This window comes from Arvicola amphibius, chromosome 4 (genome assembly GCF_903992535.2).
Source record: "Arvicola amphibius chromosome 4, mArvAmp1.2, whole genome shotgun sequence".
NCBI lineage: Eukaryota > Metazoa > Chordata > Mammalia > Rodentia > Cricetidae > Arvicola > Arvicola amphibius.
The window spans coordinates 14,531,660-14,552,903 of NC_052050.1; the positions used below are offsets into that span (position 1 = coordinate 14,531,660).

Below are 21,244 nucleotides of genomic sequence, written 5' to 3' on the forward strand. Positions count from 1 at the left end.
TTTACTTAAAAAAAAAATTTTTGTCTGTTTCCACTCTTATTGAAAGAAAAGCAAAAAGCATACATAAAGTGTTTCTTTTATGCACTTTGTGAGTTTGAAACTCAAAAATTTATGAGCACAGCAATTGTAAGCTGTTTTTGACAGTTATGGCTTGTTTTTGGTGACATAAATGAGATTTTAGAAATTAGTCCATAAATATATTTTCCTGTTCCTTTTTTTTCTTTTAATTCTGTCTGGAACATGCAAAATATAGGCCAGTATTTTACAGTACCAAAAGTTTAATTGTGCTTTAAAAAACAGATTTAGCATTAGAAATTTTTACTGTCTGTGTGTGATGACACCGAATCTACTCCAGTGGCTCAGCCTAAAGCCCCATCAGTTTGCAGAAGTCTCAGGGAGACTTTGCTGGGAGCAGCAGAGTGTAAGCGTCTTCACTTCGTGTGTGTCCCTCGTTGGTGATCGTTCATCATGTAAGGAGCGGCGCCTGTGAACTCATTTCCCACTGTAATTAGCACACGTATGTGTGCCTCACTTTAAGTAAAACACGCTAGGATTCCTGAAGCACTGTGAGGATAGGGAACTTTATTTAAATCAGCTTTGAGATGACAAAAGTCTTCAGTCCACAGAAGAACATTTTGAAGCAACCTTCTTGGGATACTGATGTTGCTTAAAATGAGGTACACATGTACATGTGCTCGTTCAATTGAGACTGCCCATTATTTTGTGGCTATTTCACTTTTTTTTTTTTTTTTTAGTTTGCCATTAACATTTCAACATAGCAGATTCATTCACTCCCTGTCACAGTTGGAGTAACTGGTATTTTATCAGTGCTTTGTGTTCTCAGACCAAACCAGCCTGGTTTGAGCATTGAGTCACGAGCTTCTAAGGAGGGTTACTAAAAACTGAAACTCAGGTCCTGAAGTTCCTTCCAGAGCACGTAGTACCTAAAGAGGCAATATTTACAGGGCCTCAGCAGGTCCGCACCTGAGGCGGGGCATGTGGGAGTCGTGGTTCAGAAGCAAGGGTCCCTGGGAATCGGCTGGCATCTCACTGTGTGTTACTCCGCACAGTCTGAGGCGTTCCTCTCGGTTAACTTGGTAGAGTGGAAGGGTACCTACCAGTGGTAGCCAGGCCAGCCTGGTAGCCTGAGAGCGAATGCAGCCCTGCACAGCGCCTGGGCTCCTTTCCCTCCCTCTTCACACACACTCCCCTTGCCAAACTCAGGAAACAGGGATGACTGCATACATGGACCTCTCCTGGCTCTCTTCACATCACGTTTGACCATTTGTCCTCCCCACCTGGCTGGCCTGCATGTTCCTTTACTGTAACTTCTCCTTGTGTTTGCGCTTTGCTTCATTTCCAATTGTAAATTGTGAGATACATTTTCAAACCTATCTAAGAAATAGCCCTGATATTGAAATGGCGTCTGTAGAATAGGTTTGACAGATGTAAGTCTTTGATTCTTTGGCTTTGGTTTTTGTGCCTGTTACAATTTCACACACATTCATTAAGAGGAAGCCATTACCATTGGTGTGTTGTTAATTTTTTTTTCAAATTCCAGTATGTTTTAAAGACGCATATTTCACTAAACAGTGTGCTTGCTGAAATGGATGTGAGTGGCGACGTGTCCCCCTGGTGCAGTGTCAGGTGCTGTAGTTTGCCACTAGAATGGTTGAATTTAGAGGGTTTAGCTGACTCATTGCAGAAATGACCCTATAAGAAAGTGAATCAGGGTAGGGAAGACAGATTTACATGCCATGCAGCTCAAAATGACAACTACATTGTCATTTCATTGTGAATACTTTTAGGTTCTATATTGGCTGTGATCTTTGTACTAACTGGTATCATGGAGAATGTGTTGGCATCACAGAAAAGGAGGCTAAGAAAATGGATGTGTACATCTGTAATGATTGTAAGCGGGCACAAGAGGGCAGCAGTGAGGAATTGTACTGTATCTGCAGGACACCTTATGATGAGTCACAGTGAGTTGATAAGAGCATCTGTTTGACAATTCAGGAAGCCGCATTGCTCAACTGGTCCTTAATCTGAAAATGAAAAGCAGGGCCTCTCTGCTGTGTGTTATACACCTATCTACAAAGACTTTCCAGTTTTTTTCTCTTTCCTTCTTTCTCTCTCCTTCAAAATGTATGTTGCTTCCTAGTGAATGATTGAGTTGCATTGGGGGAAATGTGGTTATAACAGTAGATTTGATTCTGATTCTTCAGTATGTAATAGAAAGTAATGTGCTGCTAACAGCTGACTGTGGGATTCCCCTTGTCTGAAGTGGTGCGCAGTTACAGGCTAGAGAAGCACCCTTTGGGATAAGCTGTGGCTGCTACTAGCTCACGGAGCTTTTAACTTTTATTTGATATGGGACTATTTGAAAGATTTTTTTTTTGCCCTATTTTAAGCTTAAAATCAATCAAATGTTTTACATTTTTCTTCAAATTGGTTCTTTAGTATTACTTAGTACTTTAATACATGTTTGCTATTGTTCTTAACATCTAAAGTACTTGGTTAACACATTGGAACGTCAGTCTCAAGAGTAGTAAAACACCATAATACTGAAGTTATTTTATATCCCAGGGGTTAGCCAATTTTCATTGCATGGTGGTATTTAGAGGTAAATTCTAAGCAGAGGTAGCCCATTCTTTCTGGCCTCACATTTCCATTTTGGATCTTGCAGATTTTATATTGGCTGTGATCGATGTCAGAATTGGTACCACGGGCGCTGTGTTGGCATCTTGCAGAGTGAGGCAGAGCTCATTGATGAGTATGTCTGTCCACAGTGCCAGTCAACAGAGGATGCCATGACAGTGCTCACACCACTGACAGAGAAAGATTATGAGGGCTTGAAGAGGGTGCTGCGCTCCTTACAGGTGAGAGGCTGCCAAGTGTGGCATCCGAAGAGGAAACTAAACCCACCAGACTGTGAGGACATGCCTAGGGACTGAACTTTTCATCCTCCAGTGAGCACACTGGCTGTCTCCCAGCACTCGGTGAAGGGCCAGACAAAGTGCACTTCGTGCGCTCAGTGACGCGAAGATCCTGAAGGCCTCATCTCTGCTGGTGCTTGTCTAACGCTAGAGAGTCGGAGGCACAGACGGGAAAACAGTTTGATTCAAGTCTGGTTGTTCTCTCACTGAAATGAAAGAATAGGGAAAATTGGGAGTGTTAGAGATGAGTCAAAACAGGACATTGGAATTGGATAAATCTCTGCAGAACCATGGTCACAGAGTCAGAACTGTCAAGTCAGTCCCAGTTCCTGGCTGCTTAACAGCTATGTCTGCCACCTCATTACCGGCAGTGTCATCACTGCACACTTCAAACCTGTCCACCCTAGTCACTGCAGGGATTGCTGTGCGAGCATTCCTCAGCTGGCAGCTCATCATGTAGGAGCCAGAGTGTACAGAGTGTAGATTGCATGACTTTCTTGCTGGTGTCCCATACCTGTCTCCAAGGGCCTCAGATCAGAGCCACCTTTGAGGACTGTGACTAAATCATGCTCACTTAAGAAAATTTGTGACTACCATCTGAGTCACCTGTATAAACAATTTCCTTTGTTGATCCAGGGAGTCAGCTGAAGTGTGTGTGTGTGTGTGTGTGTGTGTGTGTGTGTGTGTGTGTGTGTGTGTAAAATGTACTTCTGCTGACAGTAATGACACTTGTTCTTTATTGTAGGCCCATAAAATGGCTTGGCCTTTCCTTGAGCCGGTAGACCCCAGTGATGCACCAGATTACTACGGTGTTATTAAAGAACCGATGGGTAAGTGCTTGAGCTGAACAGGAACGTGTTTCTCAGGAGTCATGGGCAGCATTTTATCATCCATGATGCTGATACATCAGGAGAGTATCTTGGGCATGCAGGTGACAGTGTAAACTGTATAGGTCACTTTGGATGGTCACTAGAGGTAGCTTCTGAAGCTAGGTTTCCTAGGCACTCTTAGTTCAGGCTGACTCTGACTCCTCCTGCCTGCGCCTCTGAAGTGCTGCGGTTACAGGAAGGCACCACCACCACCATCTGGGAATGTCTATTAAAATTTACATGTGAATGCCTTTAAGCTAGCGGCTTAACATGGGAACAGAGCATATTCATGGCAGCAGTGTTTGTCCTGGCATAATGCTGGAAATGCAGTAAACTGCCAGTTCAGGAGTCACTGAGTCACACCGTGTATGAGCAGGGTTCTGCAGCTCTGCAAACAATGGGTGGAGTCAGGGAACCTGGCCTGATGGACAAGCAGATCAACAACCACCAGGGGGAAGCCAAGGGAATGTACAGCCTTTCCCAGGAGGGAAAACAGTCATACAAGAAGGGGCAGCTGTGTGCAGTTGATTTCAGAATAATATGCCAGCTGAAGAAGTTTTAAAAAAGCAGAAAAATTTCCAAACCATTGAAGCATTCCCTCTAGCTGATAGAAGAATTGTGTCCTTAGAAGAAGGGAGAACATGAAGCGGATGGGAAGGAAGATTCGTTAAATCCATCTGGGGGCTGAGCAAACAGCTCAGGTAGAGTGTTCGCCTTTCAAACTTAGAGGCCTGGGACAGTTGGTGATGCCCGTTCCCTGTTTGGTGTCTTCAGAACAGTGATTCTGATGCCTTCGTGTGGCTCAGCGGTTGAATGTGCTCGAGCTGGAGAGATGGCCCAAAGGGTATAGGACAGCTGGCTGCTCTGCCAACAGGCCCGGGATTGAGTCCCAACACCCAGATAGATACATGGTGGTTAGCTCCATCTGTAGCACAGGGGGATCCAACTCCCTCACTCAGCACACATACATGGTGCTTTCGAAGTGATTTGTTCTTAATTTATTAGCCAGCTTCAACTTTTAAAACTATTTTTGTCGGGGCTGGAGAGATGGCTCAGAGGTTAAGAGCACTGATTGCTCTTCCAGAGGTCCTGAGTTCAATTCCCATCAACCACATGGTGGCTCACAACCATCTATAATGAGATCTGGTGCCCTCTTCTGGCATGCAAGCATACAGGGAAGGAATATTGTATACATAATAAATAAATAAATAAAAATTAAAAAAATAAAATTATTTTTATCTTGTAATTTTTTGAGATATTTCATTCTGTAGCCCATCTTGGCTTTGATCTCCCACAGAGCAGTCAGCTCCAAGTGGTGGACTGGTAGACGTGAGCCACTGCTCCTCAGGTTCACTTTTAAAGAGCCAGGGTGCTTTCCAGTGTCCTTCCTTCTGCTGTTGTTAATGTCAGCTTAGCGTCATATGCATCTGTTCTTAGCCATGTCAAAGAAATGCAGACCTGCAAGTCATTGTTGGGAGAAGTGAAAGCTGCCGTCTGTCTAGGTTTTAAGCAATAACACATCATATTCCTGTCATCTCTAATCCCTTTTTGTTTTAAAATGAGGTCTCACTCTGTAGTCCTGGATGCCCTGGAACATGTAATCTTCCTGCCTCAGCCCCCTGGGTGCTGGAATTACTGGTGTGTACCATCATTCCCAGAGGCAATTATATATTTACTAAAAGTTCATAAAGGTGTGTAAAAATGTCTAGATGACGTAGACTAATGTTAAAATGGTAGGCTGCTTAGAGAGCTCAGTGCATCAGTGTGGTGTTCATACCTCAAATTTTAATTAACCTTAGTCAATATGCAAAGTTGTTTGTGTTTGCTATTTTACTGTACTATGAAAGATAAAGATAAGCCCCGGTGGTAACACACACCTTTAGGTGGATCTCTGTGAGTTTGAGGCTTGACTGGTCTACAGAGTGAGTACCAGAACAACCAAGACTACACAGAGAAACCCTGTAGGTAAAGACAATTTCTGCTGGATGGTAGTGATGCACGCCTTTAATCCCAGCTCTAGGGAAGCAGAGGCAGGTGGATCTTTCTGAGTTCAAGGCCAGCATGGTCTACAGAGCAAGTTCCAGGATGCCAGGCTATACAGAGAAACCCTGTATCAAACAAACGGGGGGGGGGGGGGGGGGCGCAGTTGAATGAAAGCTACAAATGAAAGCACCTTCTTAGGAGCAGCCAGGATGAATATCTTAGAACCCAAAGCAGAACCAGTATTGAGCAGTATGAGGCACCCTTGCCTATTATTTTTTTTAAAATATTTATTTTATTTATTTGTTATGTATGCAATATTCTGTCTGTATGTATGCCTGCAGGCCAGAAGAGGGCACCAGACCCCATTACAGATGGTTGTGAGCCACCATGTGGTTGCTGGGAATTGAACTCAGGATCTTTGGGAGAGCAGACAATGCTCTTAACCTCTGAGCCATCTCTCCAGCCCCAACCCTTGCCACTGTCCTCCAGATGTGGGATTCGAAGTAAACACGCATGTTGAGTTCATGAGAGCTGCAGGACATGATCTCATTGGGAAAATCTTAAAACTTTGAAAATATTTTGTGTTTTGTGTTTTTAAGACCTTGCCACCATGGAAGAAAGAATACAAAAACGGTATTATGAAAAGCTGACAGAGTTCGTGGCAGATATGACCAAAATTTTTGATAACTGCCGTTACTACAATCCCAATGACTCCCCCTTTTACCAGTGTGCAGAAGTCCTTGAGTCATTCTTTGTACAGAAACTAAAAGGATTCAAGGCTAGCAGGTAAGCGTGGGTGTCAGTGTTCTGACGAAGCTCTGTATTGTCTTATTGAAGGATTGGCCAGTGAAGTGTTCATGGTAAGTTTGTTTCTTCAAATAAAAAAATACTATTCCTACAAAGTCAAGACTACAACATTATGCTAGGCTTGGCAATGCTCAACTCTAATCCCAGCACTCCGGAGTCAAAGGAGTTGGTGAGTTTGAGTCCAGCCTGGTCTACATAGAGAGTTCAAGGCCAGCCAGGGCTATATAGTAAAACCTGTCTCAACAAACAAACAAACAAAAAAAAAAGGATGGCATTTATGACCTACTCTTCAGGATGGAAGCAGGTCATTACTGAGAAAGCCCTGTGTCTATTGTGATTAAAATGAAGTCACTTTGTGAAATGCTGTCCATGGGAGTCTGTCTGCAGGACCTGTGATGAACAGGGAGGGAGGGCTCTGCCCCCACCCTTGAGCCACCCAAGGAAAAATCCACAAGAGGGCTTTATACACTTTCCCTAAGTTATGTGTCCTGTATCTTAGAAGTCATCAAATGATGGTTTTCTGGGTGTTTTTTCTATATTATACTAGACCCTAGGTTCTCAGAGTTTTTCTTTTCTAGTTTTGTTTGTTTGTTTGTTACTTTAATTATATATACAGTGCCCTGCCTGCATGTCTGCCTGCTCTCTAGAAGAGGGCACAAGATCTCATCGTGGATGGTTGTGAGCCACTAGTAGTTGCTGGGAACTGAACTCAGGGCCTCTGGAAGAGCTGAGCCATCTCTACAGCCCCTCTCAGAATTTTTCTAAATCATAAAAACACTGTAGCAAATTTGCATGAAATTTTGTTACTGTGACCTTCCTGCTCTTTCTCTCAACTGCAACTCCCATCTCAAGTTCTTCCTCCTCTAGAGGCTTGGTGCCTCTCCAGTGGTGCCAGCTGTATCACTGCTACATTCTGTGGCCTTAGGAATCCTCATTCTCCATGCCACCCACCGCTGGATCAGTCACAGACATTCAGGTCATGGAGACCTTGGGTGGGTCGGGGCCTGGGCATATATTATCTAAGGCATTCCTAAAAGATTCCATTCCAAGTATCAGAGTCAGTGCTGTGGGGCCCCGGGTGAAACTATGTGACAGAGCGCTAGCATGCATTCTGGGGTCACTCACAGTTGCACACACTGATGCGGTGTTCTGCCTTGTAGTCTCCCTCTGCAGAAGGTCCTGGGGCTGTTTTGTCTTTCTTCTCCTATAGCAAGAGCTGAACATTAGACAGAGTGTTGGAACATGTATAGTAGAGGAACATTGTAAAAGCTAATAGCAGAGTTCACCGAAATCTCATCAATAGTGAGCAGATGGGAAAAAAAAAAAGTCCATGAATCCAGTGCAGACCTCATCCGGATTCTTCTAGAGGACTAAGGAGAGGTCCTGGCATACTGCCCAGAGAACCCACATGTGTAAATTCAAACATTTAATAGAAAAACAAAGAAGTAACCTAAGATCCATGCAACTGTATTGGAAATAGTGCTGGCATCTAGCACATGGAAGTCAGAAGAACTCTTACCAAACTCTGCTGGGCAGGCCTGCCTCCATGAGAAAGAATGAACCATCCCCAGAATGTCACAGGGAATGCTGAAAAATTCATTCTTCATCTAAAGTGAGAATTACAAGTTGGAGACCTAGCAAGTTCCTGTCTCAAATAGCAGAGAAGTAACTGCCCATCTGGTGATACCTCTTGAAGATTAACAGACACCCAGGAGCAGCCAGACGTGCAGGGAAGGCATTAGTGAAGCGAAAGTCCACAGTGGAGAAGAAAAATATAGTCCAGAAAGAACAACAACTTTTTACAGACAGAACACACCTCTATGTCAAGCACACTGCACTTTTATCCTAGAAAATAGATTATTGGGAGTAAGTAAACCTAAGATAGTAAAATTAGGAAAAGACAAAATTGTTAAGTGCTGAAAGCTCATCAGGAGAATTATGAAATAAAAATGTTGCTGTACTTGAAACTCAGTGAGACGTCTAGACAGAGGAGACAGAACTCAGTGAGACGTCTAGACAGAGGAGACAATAGAGATGACCAAAAGATTCTGTTGAGAAGTAAAGCATTCAGCACCATCCTTCATTGAGTGAGCACAGCCATCAAAAACCCCCCATGCTGCCACAGGGATGCTGGTAGTGAGGACCCTCAGTAACGTGGTTTGCATCCTTATGGGGAGAAAGAGGAACACTGCTAGCTAGTACGCCAGGGCGGGAGGACAGATGGAAGAGTGTAGTAAAGCTTGTAAATGCCAGAGCAGGGCAGGATTAGCCTGCTGTTCGTCTTTGGAAGGGGAGGCGAAATCCCAGCTCCTCAGGAAATGTGGTCAGTTTGCATGTGTCCAGATGGGTTGATGGGACATAGTGAAAGCAGGACCCTTGTTAATGGTGTGTGAAAGGGGCCTCCTGAGTTACTACTGCCAGGTGTGTGCTCTAGCAGAGATAAACACACAAGGAACAAGATCTAGCCAGGCAGTGGTGGCACACACCTTCAATCCCAGCACTTGGGAGGCAGAGAAAGAGGCAGGTGGATCTGAGTTCGAGACCAGCCTGATATATAGAGTGAGTTCCAGGACAGCCAGGGCCACACAGAGAAACCCTGTCTTGAAAAATCAAAAGAGAGAGAGAAAGAGAAAGGACCTTTAGTGCCTGGCATGATGACTCCCGCCTTGGTGGCACATGTCTTTAATCTCAGCAGCTACGTACAGAGTGAGACGCTATCTCAAAAAGCAAAGGGGAAAAAAAAAACAGGCCTTTGAGTCCAAGAAACAAGAGATCCCAGCAACCAATCAAGAATGCCTGAAACCTACAGTGACATTTTTATGGCCAGTATGTGTTGACAAATGTTCAGATCAGTAGACCACAATGGAATATGCCTGAGATAGGAATGTCTAGAGAGAGCAAAGGGTTTAGACATGAGATAACTAGTTCAAATCCAGAAAGCTTAACACTAAGTTAAACAAGGGGGGGGGGGCAGCAAATACTCTCAGAAACATCTAGGTGCTGCAGAGAAAGCTCCAGAGTCACAGGGGCTTCTCTGTCTCAAATCAGCCGAAGGAGATATTATTGGAAGATAGAATGGGCTTGAAGAGCGAGGTGGGAGGGTGGCTAGGTGAGCGCGCTTCTCAAAGCAAAATAAAGTTCTAAGGAATGAGAAGTGCAGCTACCAAATGGAGGAGGATGCCTTTATCCCAGCATTCCGTAGGCAGAGCAGAGGGGAGGGTGAAGGAGGAGGAAAGGCTTGATAGTCCTGGGCCTTGTAGCAAAATAAAAGGATTTGAAGAAGATAGAAAGAAGCTTAGCAACCTACAAGGTGTGGTGTGTATGTTATCAAACCCAGGGTTTCGTTAAGTACACATAGTAAAACTGACCTGCACCCTCAGACCTAAGGGACCACTATGACATCTTGACACCAAGTTGCTTCTTTGGCTTTCTGTATAGTGAAGCATTGGTGTGCAGTTAAGAACACCAGAGATGAATTTAGAAGTTGGCTCAATTCTGTCCGAGTGCATTCACCATATAGAGTCGTGCAGAGGCAGCTTACTGTTGTGTTGCCGCTCTCTGCTCTCCAGGCTTCTCTTCGCCCAGTTTAAGGCAGGTGCAGAGCGGGCAGTCCTTAAGCCCTCTTCTGTTTTTGCTGTTCTCCTGACCATACCCTCTGTTTTTAATTTGTGATCCCCCACTATTGTGTGCACATTATTCTCATTACTTTGTTCTGGTTCATTTATGCCATCCATGTTCTTTCTTTTCTTACAGATTGTGATATCTTTAGTCTGAATTTTTAACTGGAATCAGAACTGGATGTTGGGGGTCACTGTTTATTGTACCACGTGATTGCCTAATTCAAAATTCCCCTCCCAAAAGTTGAAACTAGTTGATACAATTTTTTAATGTTAAATACAGATGTGTAGATACGTAAAAACTTTATTCTGGCAGCCATGTTGGACGTGTTTAAAGAATTGTGACTGCTCGGGATGCTGTACTCACCTGCTATTGCAGTCTAGAGCGCTGTGAGCTAGTCCTGCTTCCTGTACAGTAACGTGGTTCCTAACAGAAGCTGTGAATGAAACTGTGAAGAGAGGAGGACTTTGTGGACTTGAGGTGGAAAATGTGATATTAATATTGCTACTTGTCTAATACAACCTTTCATCTCCTGCGCCATTGTGAATAGACAGGCACACACACCTTTTACTGCAGTGATGCTCTGTAAATGTCTCTGTCCCATTTGTTAAAAATGGTATTATCTTAATAAACAATATATATTCACTTATATATTTTTAAACATTGGCTTTTTCCAGTGAGCTACCATGTTTACTGTACAGTGGAAAGTTTTCATACTCTAGCTTACAGATTTCTAAATTGTCAGTTTTCTCAGCGTTGCTGCCCGGATGAGTGAAAGAGCGCGGCCGCCTCGGCGCCACATCAGGGTCACTGTCTGAGAACCCACGGTGCCTAATCGTCCCCTTTCTGTATTCTGTAGGTCTCACAACAACAAGCTGCAGTCTACAGCTCCTTGAGCTCAGCGTGTCCCCTGAGCGAGACACGGAGTCTGGTGGTCTGCACTGTCTAATTAAAGCGCCAGATGCTGTCGGGCAGGCTGTCCCGACAGGACTTGACCATGACTCGTTCCTGTTGGTCACAACAGTCCAGTTGTATTCTTGGCCAGTTTTGTCCAACGGACAAAGGAAAAGCAAAGTCAACGGCACCATTGTCTTGTCGAGAGCAAATGGCTTTACTGTTGTGGCAGAAGCAGGAAACTTTTGTTTATTGAAAAAAAAAAGAAAAAGCAAGAAAAAAAAGATACTATGGGGTCAAGTGTAACTCCGTGGAAATGCCACGTCTGCTCTTCAGTGAAGAAGCTGTTTAGAGTCTCACAGAAAACTTTTTGACTGTATTTATTTATTGTTGCAAAAAAAAAAGACGCTTTTTTATTGCTGCCCTCATTTGTCAGCTAATTATTTTTTCTTATAAAATCCAGCCCTGGTTACGTGTATCCATCCTATATCTTATCATGATTCCTGTAGGTGAAGTACAAGGCGACCTCTAGATGTCTTTTCTTTCTATGAAAGGAGCTGCTATGTACACATGTGCACACACAACTGGGAATCAACAATGAGTTTGCTGTTCATGGTGGACACAGATGACGCTTGCAGAAAGGCTGGGGGAAGTAGCGGTCCTGGACTACAGCCGCCTTTGCCTTGAATGCACCAGTACAAACTGTCATTCACTCTGCGCCAGGCTAAGTGAGCAAAATCTATTTGAAGGTATCTTGTTTGTAAACATTTGTCAGATTCTAATTTTTTTCTTTTTGTATTAAAATTCAACTATGGATGTATATGAATCAAAATAAATGGAGATAATTTTTCTCCCACAGATGGAGGTCTCTTTGAATGTGCGCTAATGATTACTTGTAAGCCCTGTGGGGAGAGGGAGAGCCACCAGAAATCCCAGGCAGTTTCTCCAGTAGAGCAGAAGCCCTTCTCTTCATAGGTCCCCACCCTTTGTCATCACATCAGAGAAAATCTCTTAGTGTGTCAGTTGGTCATCCCTCTAAGAACAGGAACGTGACACAGTACAAGCCAACTTCATCCCCACCTTCTGTGATTCTAGGCAGCTCCCTGTCTGTGGGGTGAAGGTTGTGTAGATGACCTTGGCTGGGCTCCTTTGGGAAGGGTGCAGGCAGCAGACAAGTGTGTTCTGTGTGTGCCTCCTGCCAGCGCCCTCTCCTTCCCTTGTGCTGCTCACCGTGTCGTGAAATCAGCGGAGCTGGGCTGTGCAGCTTTGCAGGCGTTCTAGACTTTGCACTAGTCCATATTAGCCTTGTCCTGCTGAGTTCTAGAATCTACCTAGTTTTGTTTGTTTGTTTGTTTGTTTGTTTGTTTGTTTGTTTTTAAAGTCTTTGTTTGGTGTCGCCCTGCTATGCAAAGCCTTCCCCGGCCCTTAGTTTCTCAAAAGGAAACTGTGGCAGCAGTTGGCAGTTCTTCCTCCTTACAGGCTCAGGTGTACAGGTTCGGGGTTCACACGCTCTGTTTGAAGCCCACTCCCTCTGTACATAAAGATGTCACTTTGGCCTATGCTCACAGCTAAAGCGACTAAATGCTCAATGTGGCAACAGCTTTTGCTTAAACTATTAGGTGGAAGTAGTTAAATACAGGCTATTTTATCCTTTTAGTTTACAAAAAGAAAATGTTCCATGTTGTAAGCACTGTGCTGATGCAAGAATTCTACATTCTAATAAGAGTGATTCTGCATCTAGCCACCTCATAGTACTCTGTCCCATCCAGTCATATATCTAGGTATGTATGGGCTCCATCACTTACGCTTGTTGCCCCAAGAGCTTTCCTACCTGTAGGCAATAGATTGCTATGTTTTTACAAATTGTAGCAAATTCTAAATAATTCTTTTTGTACGTAAATAGGACATTTCATCCTAAAAAAAAAAAAATAAAGTAATGTTTTTGACATTGGATTCTGTGCAGTTTCTAATGAAACAATGGTCGGTTGGTTTGTTGTTTGATATATTTTCTGTAGCTGTTGGCATTGCCAAGTTGTACAGAAGGGGGGTGGGTTGTGAATTTCTGAGACCGGGAAGATGTTAATTTCATATTGTGTACTTAATGGTATAAAGAATTTTGCAATTTCTATCACCATATAAAGACATTTTATAATTTTATCAGACTATAGAGCTTTAGTCTTTCAAAAGGAATTTTTGAAAAAATCGTACATTCTTATTTCAAAAGCTGCTTTTCTATGAATCTGATTTGAGGAACTTCTGCTACTGAATAAAACGTTAAGCTGTTGGCTTGGGCAGCCAGAGTGCTCCAATGTGCATTGGTGATGTTAGGACATTCTGCCTGGGCTTCGCACCTATAACCTGTATGTTCTTGGCTTTGATAGATTTCTCTGGCTAAAAGTATTTTTAGCATTTCCTGTGCTTCATCTCCAAATTCACAATTTGAGACCATTTCATAAGAGATATTTTCATAATGTCTGCAAGGCTTTTTTTCTCCTGTGCAAATTCTTCAGGGTTTGTATTTAGTTATCCTACAGTAGGTCAGCCAAATTGTGATCGTTTGGAGATGTTTCTACAGTCAAAATGGCCTTTTCTATTTGGAGTGGCCTGGAGTGCTGTGTAGGAGCCCTGACAATGTGTTGCTGTTTGTAGCCTTCCTCCTAAGATCTGCAAATAAAACTTCTTGCCCTGTCTCCGTCCGTTTGTGTCACGCTGTAAGAGCCAAACCTGGTGGCTGCACACTCAGATCGACGACATTCACGGTGTGCATGCGTGCATGTATGTGTGCGTGTGTGTGTGTGTGTGTTGAAGATGTGTGTGTTTGTGTTTATTTTGTGTGTATGAATGTTTTGCCTGCATGTATGTGTATGTGCACCAGGTGTGTGCCTGTTGTCCATAGGGGGCAGAAGAGGATATTGGATCCCCTGGAACTAGAGTTTACTAAGGTCCTAAGTCACCAAGTGGGTGCTGGGAACTGAACCCAGGTTCTCTGCAAGAGCAGCCAGTGGTTTTTAACTGCTGAGCCATCTCTCCAGCCCCTGGGATTCACTTTCATCCCAGCGGAGGCAGATTCCAGCTGGGTCTTGAACTTGGAAGTGTCATTCTCTCCTGAGCAAAGTGCTGGCTGATAGGTCCATAGAGAGCAGGGACAAGAATACTGGCGGCGGGTGGGGGGAAGTCATCTGGTGTTGTTCGAGGAAGACATTTCTGAGACTAGGATACCCCTTGATCCAGGCAAATTTCACCTAGCAAAATACTGTCTTTTCAGACTGGAAGAGACCACGCAGCAGCCGAGAGCGCCTTGTCAGCTGCAGGCAAGAGGTCTTGCACATGCATCCCCTTGATTACCTTAAATGAGTTCAGAAGAGAACTGCACAATACCATATGATATTTAAAACTTTGTATCACACACACCAAAAGGCAGGAGCGGGAGGGAGACTGTGTCCTTAAACCCCTCCATGAATCCTTGAAGTAACAGCTTAATTTGAAAGACAGACGCTTTTGAATTTGTCTTGAAGGTAACTAAGGGACATAAACACAAGGGCCCTTTAATCTTTAGAGCAAGGACCCATGTACTGGGAGTGGTGGAATCTATCGATGGGACAAAAGGATTAGAGATAACAATGATTTTCTCATTAAATTTTTTCTATAAAATTAGAAATTGCAATCAAGGTCCTGTGTGAATGTTGAAAAAGTGATTCTTCAACCTTTTTGCTAGCCTGGGATCTCCAGGGTTCCTTTCCACCTCCTTTCCCAGTCTCCAGCCCCACCACTGACCGCAACTGAGCTTTCCTAGCCTTGCCTTGCCGACCCAGCCTTGAGTGATGGCTTTCGTTCCTATTCAGGTAGTCTCTTTCTGCAGTAACCCTGACCTCCAAGTACACTGAACCTCGGAGTCTGACATTGGCGTTTGTATGTTCGGAGGTGTGAGCGCAGGTGCCCAAGGAGGCCATCAGAGGGCGCTAGATGCCCTAACGCCAGAGATGCAGGGAATTGAGAGCGAGCCACTTGATAGCAATGCTAGGAGCTGGACTCCATTCCTCTAAGGATCTGTGCAATCTCAAGCTCCCACTGCCTCTTTCTGGGACAGAGCCTCCTGTAGCCCAGGCTGGCATTACAGGCTTACTCTACCATACTTAGCATTCAAAAACAAAACAGATTTTAATGGATTTAGACACGTCTTATCTTTGGAAATTTCTCTAAAAGACCTTTAGCTGGGAGTTTGTAATAGAGTTAGTTGCAAGGAGCCTGCAATGTCCTTCGTCCCATGACCTTAAGTATAGGGCTAATCTGGCCTCTTTAGCAGCACTATCCAAAGCTGCATGTGACTTTTCCCCAAAACTAAAAGAAACACAACAAAAGAAGTCCCTTAGTAATACTTTGCCATAAAGTAGAACCTCTCAGCTTTATTTTAGTAATGTTTCCCTTGTTACCATGCCTGCACATGGCTGTTTTCTTTCCCCCAACAGGCCATCCTGGCTGTCCTGGAACTCACTCTGTAGACCAGGCTGGCCTCAGACTCACAGAGACCATCTACCTCTGCTTCTCTGGTGCTGAGATTAAAGGCGTGCGCCACCTCCCCAAGCATTATGTTCTCTTTTGGGACAGAGTTTCATGTAGCTTTGGAGCCTGTCTGGAACTCACTTTGTAGACCAGACTGACCTCGAACTCACAGAGATCTGCCTGTCTCTGCCTCCCGAGTGCTGGGACCACTGCCCAGCGATTCGTGCATTCTTGGCGTTTATTCTGTGATTAACTGAAATACAGCCTGGTCATCTGAAAGACAGTAGAGTATGTCCTTGTGTATTCGCGTTTAAAGTGATTTACTCAAGGAAGCAAACAAACAAATGGCTCCTACACTGGCCTTTGAACTGTCACTAGTGAGCACTGCTTCCAGGGTTTGGGAAGGAAGTTTAGAAAGGCTTTTTCTCAATGTTTAGGATCAGTGAGTGGGGAAAAAAAAAGCCAGGTGCATCCAAGATCTGATTTCAAGGCAAGATTTACTGCTTTACAAACACAATGGTGATACTGGGTCTTAACAGAAAAATGACATCAGATACACCAGAAAACATGCTGGAATAGAAGCCAGTTTAACACAAAACAGGTTATTGGGAGCAAGGAGGCATGACAGTACACAGGGGTACATCAAGAACACACTTTGAATGATGTTTTGCTTGAATTGGCCCTTGAGATGTATAATTTTCATACTTAGCCTGGGCTCTGACCTTAGCGTCGCCTCTGACACTTCACATGTAAATGAATTCTGATGGGGATGTTTACTCTCATGTGGAATTCAAAACTTGATGCTTTAAATACGAAATCTGGCTTGACACTTGATAGATACTATTCAAAGCTGTATATTTAAATTGAAGAAATGTTTGTGAACTATTTCTACTGGGAAAAAATGTATTAAATTAAAATAACTTAAAAGCAACACGAAGTGGTGGTGATCTGTTGACCTGGCAGGTCAAGTCAGGTCTGAGCTGTGTGTATCACTGTCTGTCACTGCTATGAGTAACTTTACCACTGTGCTGTGGAGCATACCCTGTCAGCATTTTGTAAATAAAGTGACAGCTTCAGAGTTAGGCTGCACACGTAGTTCTTAAGGTAGCTAGCTGTGGGCCCAGTTTCAAGTAGCAGAACCTCCACTATGTGCAGACCAACTTTCCATCTTACTGCCGAGTTCCAGGGCTCTTGGGATGCACAAGTATCGAGTTGATCTGTTCAGATGCACCGAGCGTGGCTGGCATCCCGAACTTGCCACTCCCGTTTTCGGTTAAATCTTTTAACGTAGCTGCTGCTACCCCTGAGCAGTCCGTCTCCTGGACGCAGGCGCCCTCTCAGGACCTGGAGCAGAGCAGTAGGGAGCTGCCGTCTCTTATGGTAGATGTGGCCCATCACAATATACCGGCTTCCTGAACAAAAGAACCCGAAGAGAAACAAGGTCATTTAAATGCCAAGAAACCTGTGAAATCTGAGCTTGATTCTTTTTTAATTTATTTTTATTTTATGTTCATTGGTGTTTTGTCTGCAGGTGTCTGTGTTGTGTGAGGTCCCCTGGAACATGAAGTTACAGACAGGTGTGAGCTGCCATGTGGGTGCTGGGAATTGAATCCAGGTCCTCTAGAAGAGCAGGTCCTCTGGAAGAGCAGTCAATGTTCTTAACCACTAAGCCATCTCTCCAGCCCCTGAGCTTGACTCTATGCATGTGGCAACTTATCTAACCTATAGGCAACAAGTGGAAAATCTATAGAAAAGATAACCTGCAGACAGCCAACATTACAAGAAGAAAGCCCAGAAATCTCTAGGAAGAAATGAAGAACAGGTATCCCCAACACTGCCACCAACCCCAAAAAGGCCTTTCTCAACTCAGTGCTGTGCAGTAGAACCCCTTAGTCACTTTTGAAAATGGTATTTTGTCAGGAATCTATGTGTTAACATATCAGTGTTTGGGACGTTTTGGTTTTTTTTGTTTTGTTTTGTTTTGTTTTGGTTTGTTCCCAGTTGATTTTTTGAGGTAGTGTTTATCTGTGTAGTCCTGGCTGTCCTGGTACCAAACTGGCTTCGAACTTCTGTAGATCCACTTGCCTCTGCCTCCCGAGTGCTGAGAGACTCAAGGCATGCACCACCATGCCCACCATTTATTGTTTTTTGATGGTTTTTTTTTCCTTCCTTTTGAAGAGTTATATTAGCCAAAGCTGACCTTGAACTCTATATAGGTGGGATGACCTTGAAGTTCTGATCCTCCTGCCCCCAAATCCCTCCTGGGTGCTGGAGTTGCAGGGTACACTACCAATTCTGGCCTGTTTTGTGCCAATCGCTCTTCTCATATTTATGGGAGAGCTGAAATGTGCTGTAATCTAAATTCTGTTGGTTACACTACTGTCCCACAAAGCTGGGATTGAGCCCCACCAGTAACCCAGCATGTATTGAAGCAGGAGGATTGCCATGAGTTTGAGGCCAGCCTGGGCTCCATATCAACAGGCTGTCTCAGACAATCTTGCCTGGCATGTGTGAGGCCCTGCTCAATTCCTAGTCTTTGGGGGGAGGGGGTGGCGCTTAGAGGGAGTGGTGGCCAAGAGAAGCTGCGCTGCAGCATTTAGGTCCCCAACAGCAGTATAAAGGACACCTTTAATCACAGCATTGGGCAGAGGCAGGCGGATCTCAGTGAGTTCGAGGCCAGCCTGGTCTACAAAGTGAGTTCCAGGACAGCCAGGGCTACAGAGAAATCCTGTCTCGAATAACTAAATAAAGGACACGTATGAGCTGGTCTTTTGGATCAGTTTCGATACCAGGCTTAAATTCTGGACACGGCTTATGGCAACTGGAATAGTCCAGGGCTAGTATGTGCACGCGGAAGAAAAAGCCGTCGGGAGTGATGTAGAGGCGGCTCAACTTGTACAGCCCGTCGGGGTCCACTAGTAGAGTCACCAGCCGCAGGCCCGCGCCCAGCACGTCCACGTCGTGTACGATTCCGTTCACGGCTACTTTGGGGAAACGGGATTTGAAGAAAAGCATTACAACTAGCGCCAGGGTGGGGAGGGGCGCGCGGGTTCCCGGCAGGGTGGGTGCGCTCACCAAACTCGCTGGCGCAGAAGGCCTCGTGCTCGTCCGCGTCTGCGCTGCAGGCGCGCGCGCAGGACTGGGTCTCCAGCTCGGCGTCCCCGGGCGGCAGCGCCTGTGGGGTCCCGGAGGGCTGCGCGGCGGCGCGCGGCCGGTTCGGGTGGGTGTGGCCGGCGGCGCGCGAGGCCTGGGGCCGCGGGGCTCGAGAGCGCGCGCGCCGCGGGGCGTCCTCGGGCGGGGACGCGCGGTTCTCCGCCTGAACGGGGCGCGGGCCGGGGAGCCCTGCGGGCGCGCGCGCCGCGTCCCGGAAGCCGGCGCGGTTGTCAGCGGGCGGCGCGGGCTTCCGGCGCCGGGGGTCGGGCCAGGCGCGCGGGTCAGTGTCCGCGGCTCGCGACCGGCGCGCGAACTCGGGCAGCGGCTGAGCGCGCGGCCCCGGCGTCTCCCGGGCGCCTGGCTTTCTGTGCGGCGGCGGGGCTGCGGGAGAGAGCGAGGCGGTGAGCCCGGGGGAGGCGCGACTGGAGCTGAGGAAGCTCGGAGCGAGCACCTGCAGGAGCCCCGCACGGCCGGACCACCGCCTGCAGCAGCACCAGGCCTCGGCAGGAGGCTGGCTGCAGGTTCGAGGTCAACCTGGGCTATGGTGTCAAAAGATCATAAGAATAAACAAGTAAATCCAAGAATGGAGCTAAGGAACTTTGCCAAATCTTCTCAAATTACAGTCTTCTATTTATTCTAGAGCTAAATACTTCGGGTAACATTGATTAAACTCTGTCTTTACCCTTCAATACAATACACACACACACACACACACACACACCTTTTTGCTATTTACTAGTTTGTTGAGAAAGTAACAAGAACAAGCCCCAAGGAGAAACGTCTCGAGTTACAGGTTTCTCCTAATTGTTTAAGCGCCCCTGACAACAGCTATTTGTTTTTCCCATCCGTGTTTACACTGTCATCGTCCTCTCCCTCAGCATCAAGCGTAGCATTTGAGTGGATTTTTAGCTGGCTTCTTGGACACCACTTACTAGCAAGCAACAGCTTAGAACGGGTTTTTAAAGCTTGGTTGGGAGGCAAAGACCCCTGGCTAAGTATAAAAACATACATTAGCTCTATTACCCCTCCCCATTAGAAATTCTCCCAAATACCACGAAGATACCTTTTTTTAAGTTATTAATGATTTTCCCCAGCTCTGCACACAGGTTGGTGCACAAACTTCAGCCAGCTTGAAGTCTGGGCAACTTTCCATGCACAGTTACACAATATCACCTCCCAGTGCCCCTCCAGCCAAGCACATCCCAGAGCCTACTTTTCTCTCCGTTTGCATTAAAGAGCTTGGTCTGCCCCTTGCAGCTTTGACAACGTGTCTTGCCAGTTGAAAAATCTTGAAAAATCGACTTTCTCCCAGTAGAAATGGCTAGTTATACATTTTGTGTTTTTGCAAAGCCATTGATTCTAACTTCCTACATTAAACCGGCACATTGTGCACAGCCAAATAAAGTTCTGGTAGCTATCCAACTCCTGACTGTCAACTGTTGACCTCAACTGCTTCCCCACTGACATTACCATCTGTTGGGTTGTCATGGGGAAGATGGTTTGATATTCGGGTTAAATGCCACTGAAGTCCTTCGATTTCCATATGGAGAAAAAAAAAACTAAAATAAATTGTTCCGTGAGATGTGGAAGCTGTTTTTCCCAGACAATAGTGAAATGAATAAAACATCCTAACAAAAGCAAAACAAAACATCCCCTCACCGAGACTCCTGATTTGTGCCTGTGTGAGAGTGATGAGTGCCTAAGTGTGTGTGTGTGTGTGTGTGTGTGTGTGTGTGTGTGTGTGTGTGTGTGTGTGATACCACAGGTTCAGGTACACCAGAGGCTATACCGGAGCTGCAGGAGAGGGGCGGGATGCGGGATGCCCCGGCTATCGCACCATCGCACCATCGGTGGCCTGTGTCACCATGACTAGCCTGAGAGCCTGTCCACAGCGAGCCGCGACCCCTTTTGACACTTTCCCTCCTCTGGGATGCAGCTATTTAACATGCAAAGTTTTCTCCAGCCTGCCTGGCTCGCACGCGATCATTTCAGCAGCTGAACCCGCGTCTTTCCTTTCGAAAGGGCTGCCAAGGAGCATGAAATCTTGGGAGACCCTTGTCGCTGCTCGCTGGCACGCACGCAGACCCGGAGTCGCCTGTCCCGCAGGCTCTGACCCTTGGCTCGTCCCGCCCTGCATCGCGCCCTTTTCCCGGTCCCTGGGGCGCTGCGTTTCAGCGACCTCACCTTTTCTTTCCGCCACCGGGGCTTCGGGGGACCATCCGATGATCAAACAGAGAAGCCAGAGGGCTCGAGCTGTCATTTTTGTAGACAGGGTTCCCAGGGCTGGAAAATGCAGCAAGGGCTTTGGCTCGCTTCCTCTCCCCCCACCCCTTCTCCACACCCCCCCACCCCCGTTCATGCTAATGAGGGGCAGCCTTTGGGGAAACGGGCATCTCTGGCTGCACAGACCATTGAAACAAAACCGAGTGGCGGGGATCTCGCCCTCTTCCCGAAGAGGGTCGGATGTGTGGTCCGGATTGGGAT

General features: G+C 45.8%; 2 protein-coding genes across 11 annotated transcripts in view; one reads left to right on the forward strand and one right to left on the reverse strand.

The window, feature by feature from the left end:
- Bptf (bromodomain PHD finger transcription factor) overlaps nucleotides 1-11,965 on the forward strand; it is a 108,590-nt gene extending 96,625 nt beyond the window's left edge. For 7 of the 9 annotated variants that reach the window (XM_038327706.2, XM_038327714.2, XM_038327707.2 and 4 more), the window contains 4 exons: nucleotides 2,687-2,879; nucleotides 3,682-3,766; nucleotides 6,388-6,574; nucleotides 11,073-11,965. In XM_038327706.2, coding sequence (XP_038183634.1) covers nucleotides 2,687-2,879; nucleotides 3,682-3,766; nucleotides 6,388-6,574; nucleotides 11,073-11,109 — 502 coding nt within the window. In that variant the 3' untranslated portion in view covers nucleotides 11,110-11,965. Of the gene's footprint in view, nucleotides 1-1,808; nucleotides 1,983-2,686; nucleotides 2,880-3,681; nucleotides 3,767-6,387; nucleotides 6,575-10,348 lie in introns of all 9 variants that reach the window. The other 2 variants (XM_038327712.2, XM_038327711.2) reach the window with 2 other exon arrangements.
- Nucleotides 11,966-16,087: 4,122 nt separating this feature from the next.
- On the reverse strand, nucleotides 16,088-21,020 carry C4H17orf58 (chromosome 4 C17orf58 homolog). 2 transcript variants are annotated; one of them, XM_038327727.2, is made up of 4 exons: nucleotides 20,945-21,020; nucleotides 18,683-19,141; nucleotides 18,397-18,588; nucleotides 16,088-17,019 (listed from the first exon to the last, which is right to left on the reverse strand). In XM_038327727.2, the coding sequence occupies exons 1-4, from the start codon at nucleotides 21,018-21,020 to the stop codon at nucleotides 16,829-16,831; spliced, it is 918 nt and encodes a 305-aa protein (XP_038183655.1). In that variant the 3' UTR covers nucleotides 16,088-16,828. The 2 variants fall into 2 exon arrangements, with proteins under 2 accessions (XP_038183655.1, XP_038183654.1); XM_038327726.2 differs by having other exon boundaries at nucleotides 18,397-18,591.
- Between the last annotated feature and the right edge of the window lie 224 nt (nucleotides 21,021-21,244).